Raw genomic sequence first — 15,052 nt, 5'->3', positions numbered from 1 at the left:
AGATTTTAAACCAAGATCAGCAAAATCTTTTTACGTATGCAACGAATAACCTTTCACACAGATAATTAATTATTGTTTACCTCATATCAGTACGATTTATTTTTGACCTTATAGTTATGAAGTCACAAAAAATTAAGGAGGTAGGGGACCAAATTTCGAAAAGTTTTTTTTTATTTCTCAGGGACAATTTGACTGCTCAAATTTTCTATTTTGCCATTTAAAACTACATTCTTCAAAATGATGAAAAAAATTGTATACCTCACATTTCTAAAGTTTTTCGACTAGTTATATTTTGCCTGAAATTATCTTTATTAAAACGAATTTTACAATTCTATGCAAAATTATTTCAATTTGCTTAAAGGAATTTTATAAATAAAGTGAAATACGCAAAAACTAAAGTTAACATTAAAGGGTAAAAATCTTTAAACCGCGCTTCTGANAAAAATTGTATACCTAACATTTCTAAAGTCTTTCGACTATCATTAAATAAAATATTTAATAAAAGTTATATTTCGCCTGAAATTATCTTTATTAAAACGAATTTTACAATTCTATGCAAAATTATTTCAATTTGCTTAAAAGAATTTTATAGATAAAGTGAAATACGCAAAAACTAAAGTTAACATTAAAGGGTAAAAATCTTTAAACCGCTCTTCTGAACAAACTATTAAAACAATATTTCTGGATTGCGGCTACTATATTTTGGGGGTCAAAAATCCGTCGGGAAAAGGTATGTCTAATCGGAGAAAATACGTTTTTGTGTCTAATTTCTTAATTTATAATACCGTTTAAATTAATTAATTAGTACATTTGACGTCACTCTCTAGAACCATTAAGAATGAGTCCTAGAGCATGTAGATCCGATCTTTAGATCAAAAAATACCGGAGGGTCCATTTTTGTACATTGATTTGAAGTATAATATCAAAAGCATTTTATGTCAGAAGATAAGTTAGCTGGTGGTTATCCACATATTGAAATTATTATAATTGAAGAGCACTTTCTATCTCATACATTAGTTCATTTAAAGCATAGAAAAAATCTGAAAGTGGTTTTCTAAAAGACAAAGAAATTGCATTTTTATATTGTGTAAAAAACTCACTTTTTCTATGTGGAAGAGAAGTTTTTCTTAAAGGAAAAGTCACATAATGTTAAATAATAATTTATTGTCTACATAAAACTTTAATGATTACATTTTGAAACTGCTATATTTCAGTGATCAATCACAATCAATGGCAAGCGAATAGAACTACATTAATTATGTACATTTAAATATAATTTATGCATTAAATTATGACACACGAATTCATAAAATTAAAAGTTACTAAAGCAAAGCAGTGAAGTTAATAAAAAAAATTGTTATATGAATCTATGAAAATTGTTAATCACTTCAATAATTCTGCTTATTTAGTAAGAAATAAATTATCTAAAGTCCTTCTCTGTTCCAATAAAATAGGCTTCATTATATACAATTTGAATTGCAACTTTGTGATATCTTTCCTGGATATTTGTAAAATAAATGTGATTTTTACTATGGAAGACCCTATCTTTTTTTGGAAAATGTTGAAGGTTGTGCAACTACTAAGCGTGTTATTCTTGAAACATATTAACCTGTAAAAAATATATTGGATTAGACATTTTTATTAGTTGAAACACTTAAACTAACAAATAATATTGATAATTACAATCCTAGGCCATATTATTCGACACACTATAAGATTCCACACAAAATCTCAATTATCAGGTGATACTACTATACATTTTTATTGTTTTTAAGCGACTGAAACCGGTTTGCACTTGTTTACGTTCGTGTGTCAATTTGTTAAATTAGACGATTAGACAAATTGGACGATATATTATATAAATATAGAATATTTACTATATCAGGAATTATATTAGTATATTATAACAATTAGACCAAATTATTAGACGCACTGTAGTTTTTAATAGATTCATGTTTTGCGCGATGATATTTAATATTTAAACATAGATGTAATGGGTTTTTATTCAAGAGATTTTTTATATACATGCTTCCTATTGCATCGCAATGTTAACCAATTGATACACGAATGTAAACAAATGCAAACCGGTTTAAGCGGCTTAAAAACAATATAGCTGCACAATATCAACTGATAATGAAGATTTTACATAGAATAATTTGTCCAGGGAGTGTATAATAATATTGATATTGTCCGCATACTTACTGGATTTAGGCTTATTCTTTTCTGGACCTGTAACATAAATTTCATTATTTCAAAATATGGTTCTAATTAACAACAAATGATTGAAACAAAACTAGTCTAAATTTCAAGAAACAAATAAGCGCTGACGCAATGCGGAAACAATCGAATACTTTGTGGAAGTCTTCAAGATATTCTAATATTATTACGCAACCTTTTTGTCACATTTAGGAATGCTACTTGCCAGTGTCGCCGGAATCACTACTACGTCCAGTATTTGATATGCCCGATCAAATTCGTTTCTACTTTAGGATTCACTATTTTCCTAATAGATGGCATTAGTGGTGTACTAGTTTTTCACCCATTACGACTTTAGTCGAGGGAGGGAAAATGTGGGTGTTGTCATGTTGTGGGTGCTCAGACACAAACAAGATTTGTAAAAGTTATATATTAAAATTTTTATTGTTGTGTTTCAATATTATATATTAGTTATATTATATTTAGTTTCAAATTTTGTTTCATTTGCTCTAATTGAATAAGACGTGTAATCCGTTACTTTTTTTAGGTGTATGTAAAAACTATAAATACAGTAATTATTGAACTTAAAATTTTATTTTTGCAATAAAAAACCATTTTCTAACTTTTATAATAATATAAAGAACAAAATTAAAGAGTCAAAAATATTTTCCATTTTTCTGAAATATATAGATTATTATCCTGTTAAATGGGGCAGGTTGGCTCATTTCAATTAGAGATGGATATCCGGAAATTACCTGGTTATTAACCAGACCCAGCAAAAGAATTTAACTACCCGGTCCTATTTTACACTGAGAAAAATAAGTATGGTCATAGTTACCAGAAGATGCTAAAATTTACCATGTTTAATTTACTTTTCAATTTTGTATTTTTTACTAAATGTGAGTTAATAAGAACTATAATTTGGAAAATTTGAATTTTCGCAGTTACCATACTAATGAAAATGTTTTCCAATCAATGGTTTAAATACCGTATATTTTGGTTTTATTAATCAGAATTATATATATATATAGTTCAAAATGAAGATAAAACAAAGGAAAATAACAGACATATGAAAAAAAAGGGGGGGGGGAAGACAAATGATAATAAATAATAAATAAAAAATAACTGGAGAAAAACAAAAAAAAATTTTTTTTTTAAAAATCCGGAAAATAACAGATATAATCTTTTTATCAGCCCACACGATTATATACGCAAAGAAGGGTGCTTTCTGATATTGTATCAATATAGCCAAAGCAAAATATATTAATACAATATTGTGAGGAGCACTCGAAAAAATTCTTTACAAAAATTGCAACAAACAAAATAGAACACAATAAGTAAAAATAACACGTAAAAACAGAAAATAAAATAAAATAAAAAGAAAAAAAAAAGAAAAAGCAGAATAAAACAAAATCAATGAAGCGAGTAGCGAATTCAAATGTACTTACATAAACGGGAANAAAGCACTCTTTTTTGCGGATATAATCGTGTGGGCTGATAAAAAGATTAAAAGGAAAAAAGGATGAAATTTTAAAAAAATCCGGAAAATAAAAGATATAATCTTTTCATCAGCCCACACGATTATATACGCAAAGAAGAGTGCTTTCTGATTTTGTATCAATATAGCCAAGCAAAATACATTAATACAATAGTGAGAGGAGCACTCAAAAAAATTTTTTACGAAAATTGCAACAAATAAAATAGAACACAATAAGTAAAAATAACACGTAAAAACAGAAAATAAAATAAAATAAAAAGAAAAAAAAAGAAAAAGCAGAATAAAACAAAATCAATGAAGCGAGTAGCGGATTCAAATGTACTTACATAAACCGGAAATTTTTCAAGAATGATTTAAAAAATATTTTCGTAACAAGATTGCCAGATTGCGAAATATGAAAGCAAAAGCGCAAATTGAGCGTAACTAGAGGAGTTTTGATTTAAAGTGCCATTCCTACTGCATTGTTGAAGTGCGTTTGATTTGTTAGTGACGAAGGATGGGCCCGAAATGGATGTGCGCAAAGTAATATTATACTGGATAATTTAAAGAAGTTGACCATAAATAATTTCAGAAAATAAATATTTATTTAAGAAAAAAATATAAAATAGAAAAGAGAAACATGAATGTTCTCTTTCCTGTTTTGCACATAATTTTAGCCCCGGATTTTGTCCGAAATGGATTTGCACATGGAAAAATTATATAAATTTTTCCATGAGCAAATCCATGTGCAATCCAAAAAATTTTAAAAAATTATATAAAGAACTTGGATAGTGTCGATGAATCATCCAATTTCTCGGATTCAAGAACTTGGGCCGTGTAAACAGTCCTTAAATGTCATAAATAGAATAATTAAAAATAATAGAAGAAGGAAATGAATAGAAACAATAAAGTCGTAAAATAGTTAAGAATAATTTTTTAAATGAGCGAAGTTTGTTATTGAGTTAGTTGATGAGACCTTTTATTCCTCGGTTATGGTACATAGGGACATCTCCAGTGTGGTCAAATGGTTGATTTTCCTGATATTCTCTAAGGCTGTCCACAAGAGCGGCTGATACAATTTCTGAAGAAGAAAAAACATTTCAAAACAATCATTCATCTTTATTTGTTGATAAATAAAGTTTCAAATTATTATTATTCAGTGTCATATGATATCCATCTAAAAGAGGCATTCAGTCACGGACAAAGGGCGCGAACATATTAAAGTTATTATTTTCATATAAAAAGATTTTTTCCAGGTAAATATTTGGATCAAAATAATTCATGATGAATAAAATATGATTTTTCAATTTTAATTATGTTTTAGACGTTTAATGAATTGAATGAAGTTTTAGATCATAAAAACTTAAATATGTTTTTATTTTCAGCGACGAAACACACGCAAAAGATAAGAAAAAATTCAGTTGCAATGGTATACAATGAGTAATAAAAAAAGAACGTCATTGCAACAGTAAAAAAGTTTAGTATATTTTTTTTAAACAACAGTAAAATACATTAAAAATATCAAGGTCTTAAGCAAGTTTGTTAAAAATGTCATAAAATCTATAAAAAGAAGAACATTTTACTTAATTGCATTGACAAAATGAGTCTACAAATAATTTTTCCTTTCATAAAGTGTGATTTTTAACAGAAAACTGAATTACACTGAAAATATCAGAGCAAACATTCAATACATTAAGAATGATTAGAATGATTAAGATCATCGGAACCACACCTAGAATTTATGAAAATATAAATACATTAAGAATGATTAGGATCATCTGAACCACACCTGGAATTTATGAAAATATCAATACATTAAGCATGATTAGGCTCATCTGAACTCAACCTGGAATTTATGAAAATATCAATACCTTAAGAACGATTAGAATTATTAGGATCATCTGAACCACACCTGGAATTTATGAAAATATAAATACATTAAAAACGATTAGAATCATTAGGATCATCTGAACCACACCAGGAATTTGTGAAAATAAAAATACATTAAAAACGAGAGTGATTCGGACCACACCTTTAATTTATGAAAATATAAATGCAATAAAAATGATTCTAATGTTTGGGATGATCTGAACCACACCTAGAATTTATGAAAATATAAATACATTAAAAATGATTAGAATGATTAGAATCATCCGAACCACACCTGAAATTTATGAAAATATAAATACATTAAAAACGATTAGAATGATTTGGATCATCTGAACCACACCAGGAATATATGAAAATACAAATGCATTAAAAATTATTAGACTCATTAGGATCCTCTGAACCACACCTGGAATTTATAAAAATATCAATACATTAAGAATAATTAGGATCATCTGAATCCAACTTGGAATTTATGAAAATGTCAATACATTAAGAACGATTGGAATGATTAAGATCATCTGAACCACACCTGGAATTTACGAAAATAGAAATACATTAAGAACGATTAGAATGTTTAAGATCATCTGAACCACGCCAGGAGTTTTAGAAAATATAAATACATTGAAAACGATTATAATGTTTAGGATCATCTGAACCGCACCTAGAATTTATGAAATATGAATATATTAAGGATGATTAGAATCATCCGAACCGTACCTGAAATTTATGAAAATATAAATACATTAAGAGTGATTAAAATGACTAGGATCATCTGAACCACACCTGGAACTTATGAAAATATCAATACATTAAGAATGATTAGGATTATCTGAACCCAACCTGGAATTTATGAAAATATCAATACAATAAGAACGATTAAAATCATCTGTACCACGCCTGGAATTTATGAAAATACAAATACATTAAGAATGATTACATTGATTAAGATCATCTGAACTACACCTGGAATTTATGCAAATATAAATACATTGAAAACTATTACAATGATTAGAATCATCCGAAACACACCCGAAATTTATGAAAATATAAATACATTAGAAACGAATAGAATGATTTGGATTATCTGAACCACACCTGAAATTTATGAAAATACAAATACATTAAAAATTATTAGACTCATTAGGATCCTCTGAACCACACCTGGAATTTAGAAAAATACAAATACATTAAAAATGATTAGATTCACTAGGATCATCTGAACCACACTTGGAATTTATGAAAATATCAATGCATTAAGAACGATTAGAGTGATTAGGATCATCTGAACCACGCATAGAATTTATGAAAATATCAATACATTAAGAATGATTAGAACATAAAATTATTTCTATCAAAATTACCTAACACTTTCTCCTTCATGGCAGGAGAAATTCTTTTATTTCCAACTTCATTCTCCAAAAATGTAACAAGTCCAGATAAAGTTTCCTCCGCAGTGGGATCATCTAAAATAATAGTATTATTCTAGAGTCTGAGTTATTCAGAACAGCATTAATTAGCAACGAGCGAATAATTGTTAATAACCTTTTCTACTAATGATTAGATTTTCTAAATGGTTCAAAAGCGTGATCTTGACTAAGCTATTAAGTTGCAGAAATAGAACTTAAATCAACAGTAGTAAAATTCTGAAAATAGTTTCGGTGTGAGTGCTGTCGAAAATTTGTCTTTTTTAATGTTAATTTCACTTTCTGCTCAGAAAGTTTTAAAGTGAATCGAAAAAGCTTTGCACGGAATTATAAAATTCATTTATACAAAGATAAGCCCTTACAAAAAAAAAATCAGTTGCTATTTATTGTTATTTTATTTAATGAGGGTCCAAAATATACTGAGCTTTAAGGTCTACAAATTTTTACAACGTTTTAAATTATGTAGTTTTAAATGAGGAAAATCTGTTGGATAGTTTTTTTTTGCTTATGAATTTTCTAAAAAGCAATATTTTTAAAATTCTATTTCGCAAAAACAATTTGACAGATTTCATTCAATTTGTGTTTTGTCCTTTATAATTACAAAGCTAAAATTATGTAAAAATTTCCATACCTTGAGATTCAAAAAACTTTTCGACCCTCATTGCATTCATATACAAGTATAAAAAACTATTAAAATTTAATTTTTAAATGGAATTATTTTAGAATAAGCTAGATATATATAGATAATTGGGGGCAAGATATCTAAATTAGCATTAATAAACCCAAGTTTCCAACAGATATTGAAAAGTCGCTTATTCACAAAGATTTCCCGTAGTTGGAAAAAAATCATATGTTTGTCTTATAAATTTCGTCAAATTATTTGAAGACTATATTTTTCATTCGAATAAAAACTATTATGAAGTTAACATATTTTACATTTGATTATAAATTTAACAAAAATTAAAAAAAAAGCGTTAGGAGGAAAAACCCACCTAATGTAACAAAAAATTTCCATAAGCAGGATACCGTCTCTTCGAATAGTAACAGTTATATTTATGAAATTGATGTAGTTATGACCCAATGTTTATTCTTGACAAGGATTCAAAAAATATGTAAGGTTGATATTACGGAACACTGTGCTTATTCTTAGAATAAGCGAAAAATTTAAAGTGATACATTTTGATCCTCAACCAATATTATATATATATATTAGAAACAATAAAATCGTAANGAAACTATGTGAAACTATCCGAAACTATGCGAAACTTATATATATATTGTAAACTTCAAGAATGGAATTTCCAGTATGTTGATAGGCAATCAAGGGAAAGAATTGATAACAGCTCAAAGAAAGAAGTATTACTAAATACATGGGAGCCGGTATAGCCTGGTTGGTAGGGCACTGGGCCCATGTCCAAGAGATCGTGGGTTCGATCCCCGCCGGCCGAAGACTGATGCGCACGTTAAATCTGTCGACTCACAAAGTTGTCCATGTTCCCATAACAAATTATACCTCTTGGAGTGCTGATCCAGGAGTTCCTTGTCTTCTGGATTGGTTCAAAATGACAAGGCTTCGGAGTTGAACATTGCTAGTCGTAAACCCAAAATTGGGTCGGCTGTTCAACGGCGGTTATAAAATAAAATATTAAATACGTGGTTAGTTTAAAATGAATAAATCATATAAAATATCGTTATTAGAGATCAAAATTCATTAAATGTGAGATTCAAAATAACTTTCTTTCGAGTGCCTTGTGAGCACAAAATGAGATCAGTGTGACTCGAAGGTGTGTCTAAAAACTACAAAAAAAGAAAAACCTTTACAATGCTTTGAGTAAAAATATTCTTAACTAGCGTATCATTTAAATTAAAGCCATCAGTTGGTCTTGTGAAACTTTATCTCCTGGAGTCATTTTCGAGTTGCCTGGTTAACATTATAGGTAAGTTTTGAACCATTTCTGGTTCAAAAATGTATGTGTTGAGAAAATCTACCTCTTAAAATGCTTTGGGTAAACATGTCCTTAGCAAGCTTGTATATAACATCCAAGGTGAAACCATAAGATGGTCTTTTGAAATCTTCTTCCGTTTTTACTGTAGTACTCACAACAGTAGGTTGTTTTGGTTCGGAAGTCGAAGCTATGACAGCAGGATGTGCGGTGGTGACTTCTCTTTTTATTTCTTGTAGAGAGTTGAGGAATAACTAAAAATATTAAATAGATATTTGATTATTAAGAAATCAAATATTTTATATAAGTGTTGTTTAAAAATGACAGTGAACTAGAGTATTGAAGATAAATACTTTGCACTCGTTATCATGCTTTTCAGTACAGTATTAACTAAGCCGATGTGACAGTGAACAGGCCGAAAGTGATAGTGAACTAGAGGTGAGATAGATATTTTGCATACTACATATACTAGTGGTTCTGCTGTTCACCCTTAGTTTACAGTACCCTATTGGAAAAAATTCCCGGTATAGAAGAATTATACCGGTTTATAGGACACCGTCTCCGGTATGATACTGGATCTGTTATTATACCTAAACTGTTGTTCCATTAGCTGGTATCACACTAGAGCCAGAATGTACTGGTACTAGTGTACGCACCCAGTTTACTGGGATGGTGTTTTAAAAACCAGTTTATTTTTAACACAACTACAGTGTGGTACTACTGTTTGATACAGGAGCATTAGAGAAAAGCTCTGAATGGGAAAATAAAACGTTAATACAATTGAGTAAATAAGTAAAGTCACCTGGTTTATACAGAGTAATAATACACTGACACCAATTCATACTTTATCAAAACCTATCGTTTGCATTATATTTATAAAATCAAATTAACTGTTTTTTCTTAAACTTCTTTATAGTTAATTAAAAAAATTTAACAATAAATTAAAATATTATTAGAAATTCTACTATACTACACACTGTATATATCTGGGTATGTCGTAATAATTGAGTCCTTCTCAAAAATCAAGTCGCAAAATATATAAAAAATAGGTCGCAAATTGATTTTTAAGAGAGAAAAAAAACACTTTAAAAATCTGATGAATCACTGTTGAGGAAAGTAGAAATAAATTCCGTTGGAATACCAGAGGAAACTAAGAAGAGAGGGCGATTATTGGAAACACCTATTAGGCAATCAAAATGGTTTTGATACTTTTACTCCCTCATTCCTCAGTTATGATTCGTCAGATTTAGAGAGATTTTGCAAAGTGTTTATCCTTCGTTACCCGTACCTCAAACCTTATTTTTTATACCATAGCGATGGACGTGAAGGGAAATTTCACGCTTGCGCTGTGAACCTCAATTTGCAACCGCTAATGTGCAGACCTTTTAGTACAAGAAAGGATTCCAAAAAAAATTTTTTTTGGGGTGGAAGTTACGAAATACTCTGTATTATTCAACAAATTTATCTAGAAAAATACGTAACAAAAATTTACTTGTTTTGTGATTTTTTTTCTCATGTCACTTAATATTTGTTTGACATCTTGCAAGTAGTTGATAGCATCCGTTCTTCCCATCTAGTAAAAAAAAATGCTTTTTATTTTCAATGCACTTTATAAATGCCTTGAGCGTGGCTGGCTACTTCTAACATTTAAGAGATTTTTACCATTCCTTCTCGTACTAATTCCTCAACTGCAACTGCAACTCCTTCTTCATCGCCTGTGTTAAAAACATATTCTGCAAGATCTGCCGGTGAATACTGAATTCCTGCACCATTTACCTAAAAATTTCAACATGATAGCATTTTAAGAAGAATAGTTAGTATCCAATGATAATGATTTTTATTTATGCCATGTAATGTCATTGGGATTTATGACATTATTTGGTATAAATAAAAATGACATTTTTATGTTTTAAGTCAATTTTAAATTCATTTTGACGTATCCCAATGACATTATTATACCAATAATGTCTTTGGGATATTGATGACATCATTTGACAATAAAAGTCATTGTCATATAATGTCATCAATAAGAAATCTCATTGGGAATGCTGAACTATTTGTTTTTGCTCTGACACATTTTGCGTTCCTTTATCCACTTCGTGTTTTTTACTTTTCTACATATTTTAAAATACTTGATTTATTGTTTTAAATTTACACGTCATCGATATTTTATAATGTGCGATCTTTATTAATTTTACTTTACAGTAATTTTGTAGTGTTTGGTTCTCTCTCAGGTGGCAACGGGTTGAACCCCGAAAACTCCTCCGGGGGTATCTTATATCAAATAATGTGCTTCATTTTGTATTTTCCAGATATTAATTTTAAAACACATGACTATTATTTTAATCTCAGTTTTATATTATTTTTGTGCCTGTTTCAAATATACTGTTCGAACAAAAAAAATTTCTAACACACCCTAAAATTCACAATTTGGTTTCGAAAAATATTACTTTTGTAAATTTTAACAAAAGATGCCGTGATGGCACAGGTGATAGAACTTTCACCTTCCACTGAGGTGAACCAGGTTCGAATCCCAACGATGGCTGGTCGATACGAATTCCATATCCGGCTTGCACCGATCAAAGTGTTGACGTAAAATATTCTCAGTGGTAGACATCCAGTAGACATGGGTTAGAGTCCCCTTGCCATCAGGCTAACCATGGGAGGTTTTCGTGATTTTCCTTTCCATGTAACGCGAACGCAGATTAGTTCCATCAAAAAGTCCTCCACAAAGGCAAAATTTCTCCCAATAGTTGAATTCCCTTGTCTTCTAGATAGGGTTCAGAATTACAAGGCTACGGAGTTGAACATTGGTAGTCGTAAACACAAAAATTGTGTCGGCTGTTCAACGACGGTTATAAAAAAAAAATTGTTTTCTAACCAAGATATTAAAAAAAAGAAAATACGCTAAGCATTTAAGCATTTGTTAAATGTAAAAAAACAAAGACTAAAGGGGAATGAAATTTTCGCTGAATTTTGCTGTCCACTCAAATAGAACTAATTTTTTTTTTTTTAAATTGGAATTATTAATAAAATTTGGGTGAGTTGTTTCCAGGACTAAAGAGAATAGAAGGGCTGGTTCCCTCCTTTGTAGTAACTCTCGCCGCGCCAATCCTCCGATTTTCTCTAGTGACGTCACTTTGGCGCAAAGCTCGCACTTTTACTTCAAGAACAGAGCTTTCGGCCTTACTAGCTCTAACTAATATTGGAGCATTTCTTGTTGCGACATATTCTAAGACATTTGTTATTTTCTACAATGACTTTCCTCAGTTTTTGCCGTGAATTTACAAAATTTTAAAACTATTAACGAAATGCCAGTTTGCGCGATTGCAACTTGCAAAAATTCTGATAGAAAAACAAAAGGAAAAAATATAATTTTCCGCGTGTTCCCTAAAGTAAATGAACAACTATGTAAAGAATGGATTCCGAAATGACACAGTTAATATAAAACAGCAATACGTTTATTCTGTCGTTAAGAACTTTTATAAAAATTCATTATCTAAATAGAAACCGCCTCGTTACTTCAAAAAGAAAGGCAGGTGAAAAAAATTAAAAAATGGATAAAGTCAAAGAAAATTAAAATGTAAATAAAAAGTATAAATAAAATATATAGTATATAGTTGAAATTCTCCTAATTTCATAACATATTTTTTAATGTAGTTATTCTAAATATTTATGATTTTTTTTAAAAATTATATTCTCTTCAATTTAAATATCTATAAATTATATCATCGTAAATTTAAATGTCTATAAACAATTGTAAAATTTCTAATGTCATTATGAACCTAAATTATTATTTTGTTTCAGTAATTAGCGTTTAAGGTTGATGTTTCCTAATGATTAAGTATGAACAAATTGCTATTAACGACATATTTTAAAATCAGGGATTCTAAATTTAACTTAACTTATCGTTATAAAAGAATATGTAGATAAAAAAAGTGTCGATATATGCCTTCATTTTTCTTAATAGTTAAAGTTAAAACTGAACTTTTTAAAATAAAGTATTTATCGTGTCATTTTCACCAACTAGCAAAACATTTTTATAAGTTTAAAATGGTATTTTTTTAATATAATAACCAAGAAAGTTTTTTTTGAACTATGTTTATGAACGGAAATAATGTGTTAATTACGTAAAGTTTGAAAGCTAATAACCAGAAAAAGTCTAACTTATTTTTACAAAGAGAAAGATGCAAAGTTATCATAATATCTTTGCGTGCGATCGTCCGAGATCTGTGGACACAGTGACGTCATGAGGAGGGAAATCGTAGCTTCAGTTCTATAAGAGCGGAGTGAACTAGCCCTTCTATTCTCTTTAGCCCTGGTTGTTTCACGCATTATAAAGCAAAACAGATTTTAACTAAACAAAAATCAAAGGTTGATTTAATGACTGAAGAAACAGAAAAGTTTCTTTTTTACCTACATTAAAATATGTAATAAATAGGGTTAAACTAAAATTTTAATTTTAAGCACTGGTAGAAAGTTGTACGTAAGCTAATTTAATGATTTTACGATAGTCACAGACCTTTAAAATATTTTTTGCAAATTGTTTAAGACTTTTAATATAAATTGTGTCAGAAATTAAGAGAATTTGCAGACTTGGTCGACTATCTCTAGAACTACTGGACAGATTTTAATGAAATTTGATTTGTACATACATTGATACAAAACAAAACAAATAACCATTCAACAATTGTAATACACATGCATGATCGTGCGTGACACTCGTTGGAGTCGGAAGGTATGAAATTTCCACAGGAAATGATAAACTGCCTTATTTCAAGTTTGAAATTACACTGCAAGGCCTGTATATCTATAAGAGGGGACCATACCCCCTATTAAACCATTTTTTTGTTTATTCTGTAACCGCTGTTTCATACTTTCCGACTCCAACGAGTGTTATGCATGATCATACGTGTGTATTAGAATTAGTGAGTGGTTATTTGTTTTGTATTGAATCAATGTATGTACAGTGCAAAAAAAAAAGAAAGAAAAAAAAACGAATCATCCTGAATAACTGTCGTTCTAATGATCGGATTTTCACGAACTAAGTGTCAATCTTAATGGTTCCGAACTCAGTCTTAATGNTATTAATTAAGTTACGAAATCAGACACAAAAACGTACTTTCTCTGAATAAACATATATTTTTTTTAACATATTTGGAATCTAGACACTTGAATTGGGGGGGGTAGACAAAATTTTAAAAAAATTGGGTCGTAAATTGGGTTGCAATAAAAATTCATATATTTGGCGATAGTCCAGAAAACCGCCAAAAAAGTCGCCTGCGCAAATGAATATTTTAAGATAACCTATTGATTAATTCGAAAGAGGAATGCTTATTTTTACTAGGTTGCTAGGCAACCAAGCTCTGACTTAGCTCTGACAACCAAGTATGACTTAGCAACCAAGCTCTGACAGACAATAATTCTTTTTAAAAAAAAAAACTTGACTATAATTTAAAAAGGAACTTTACTTTAAAGAGAACCTAAATTAAAGTACTAAAAAAATTGATTAGTATATTAATGAAGAAATAACAAACGTAAAAAGGTTTCGAATAAGATTTTTAAAAATGTTAAAATTTAATTAAATAGTTGGTAAAATAGTTCTGCGAAACACTTCCGGAAATTTCTTTTAAGATTAAGACGATATAGGGTAAACCAACCAATGAAGAAACACACCCCAGTGAAGGAACATTTCATAGATATTTTTTAAAAATAAGATTTTAAACGTTTTAATTTAGATTGATTGGTAACAGTAGCTTACAACCTAACAATAGGAAGTCATCTAACAATGCATTGAGTTACCTGGTCTTTGAGCCTTCTCTGGAAAAAGTTTTGAATTAATTAGTATCTGTTCAAGCCTTGTTTCCTTGACAAAATTATAAGGTCAGTGTTTGTAGAGTTTAAAATACAATTAATTGCATATAATAGCTTTGTTTTCTCATTGTGAAAAAAAGAATTCGAAATATTGTTATTGAAGTTTCGTTTTATTTAATTTAAGCATCATAACATAAGCAAGTACTGAAATTAGGGGGTGTTTATTAAATGATTACCAAACGATGAAAAACCAATGAATAAACAAGTGTTCCTTTTGTGGGATTTTTTCAAATTAATGAAAATAAAAT

At 29.3% G+C, this 15,052-nt stretch overlaps 1 protein-coding gene across 1 annotated transcript in view; it reads right to left on the bottom strand.

Annotated features, from left to right (window-relative positions):
• Positions 1–1,147: 1,147 nt before the first annotated feature.
• Positions 1,148–15,052, bottom strand: part of LOC107439845 (uncharacterized) — a 30,223-nt gene continuing 16,318 nt past the window's right edge. The window contains exons 6-12 of the mRNA XM_016052579.3: positions 10,593–10,706; positions 10,423–10,503; positions 8,977–9,184; positions 6,925–7,026; positions 4,650–4,754; positions 2,203–2,229; positions 1,148–1,609 (exon numbers count right to left, since the gene is read on the bottom strand). Of these exons, the coding sequence (XP_015908065.1) occupies positions 1,605–1,609; positions 2,203–2,229; positions 4,650–4,754; positions 6,925–7,026; positions 8,977–9,184; positions 10,423–10,503; positions 10,593–10,706 (642 nt within the window). The 3' untranslated portion in view covers positions 1,148–1,604. The remainder of the gene's footprint in view (positions 1,610–2,202; positions 2,230–4,649; positions 4,755–6,924; positions 7,027–8,976; positions 9,185–10,422; positions 10,504–10,592; positions 10,707–15,052) is intronic.

The sequence above is a fragment of the Parasteatoda tepidariorum genome, chromosome X1 (assembly GCF_043381705.1).
Source record: "Parasteatoda tepidariorum isolate YZ-2023 chromosome X1, CAS_Ptep_4.0, whole genome shotgun sequence".
Taxonomy (NCBI): Eukaryota; Metazoa; Arthropoda; class Arachnida; order Araneae; family Theridiidae; genus Parasteatoda; species Parasteatoda tepidariorum.
Note: the sequence above shows the minus strand (reverse complement) of the source record. Positions and strands in the feature narration are given on the sequence as shown.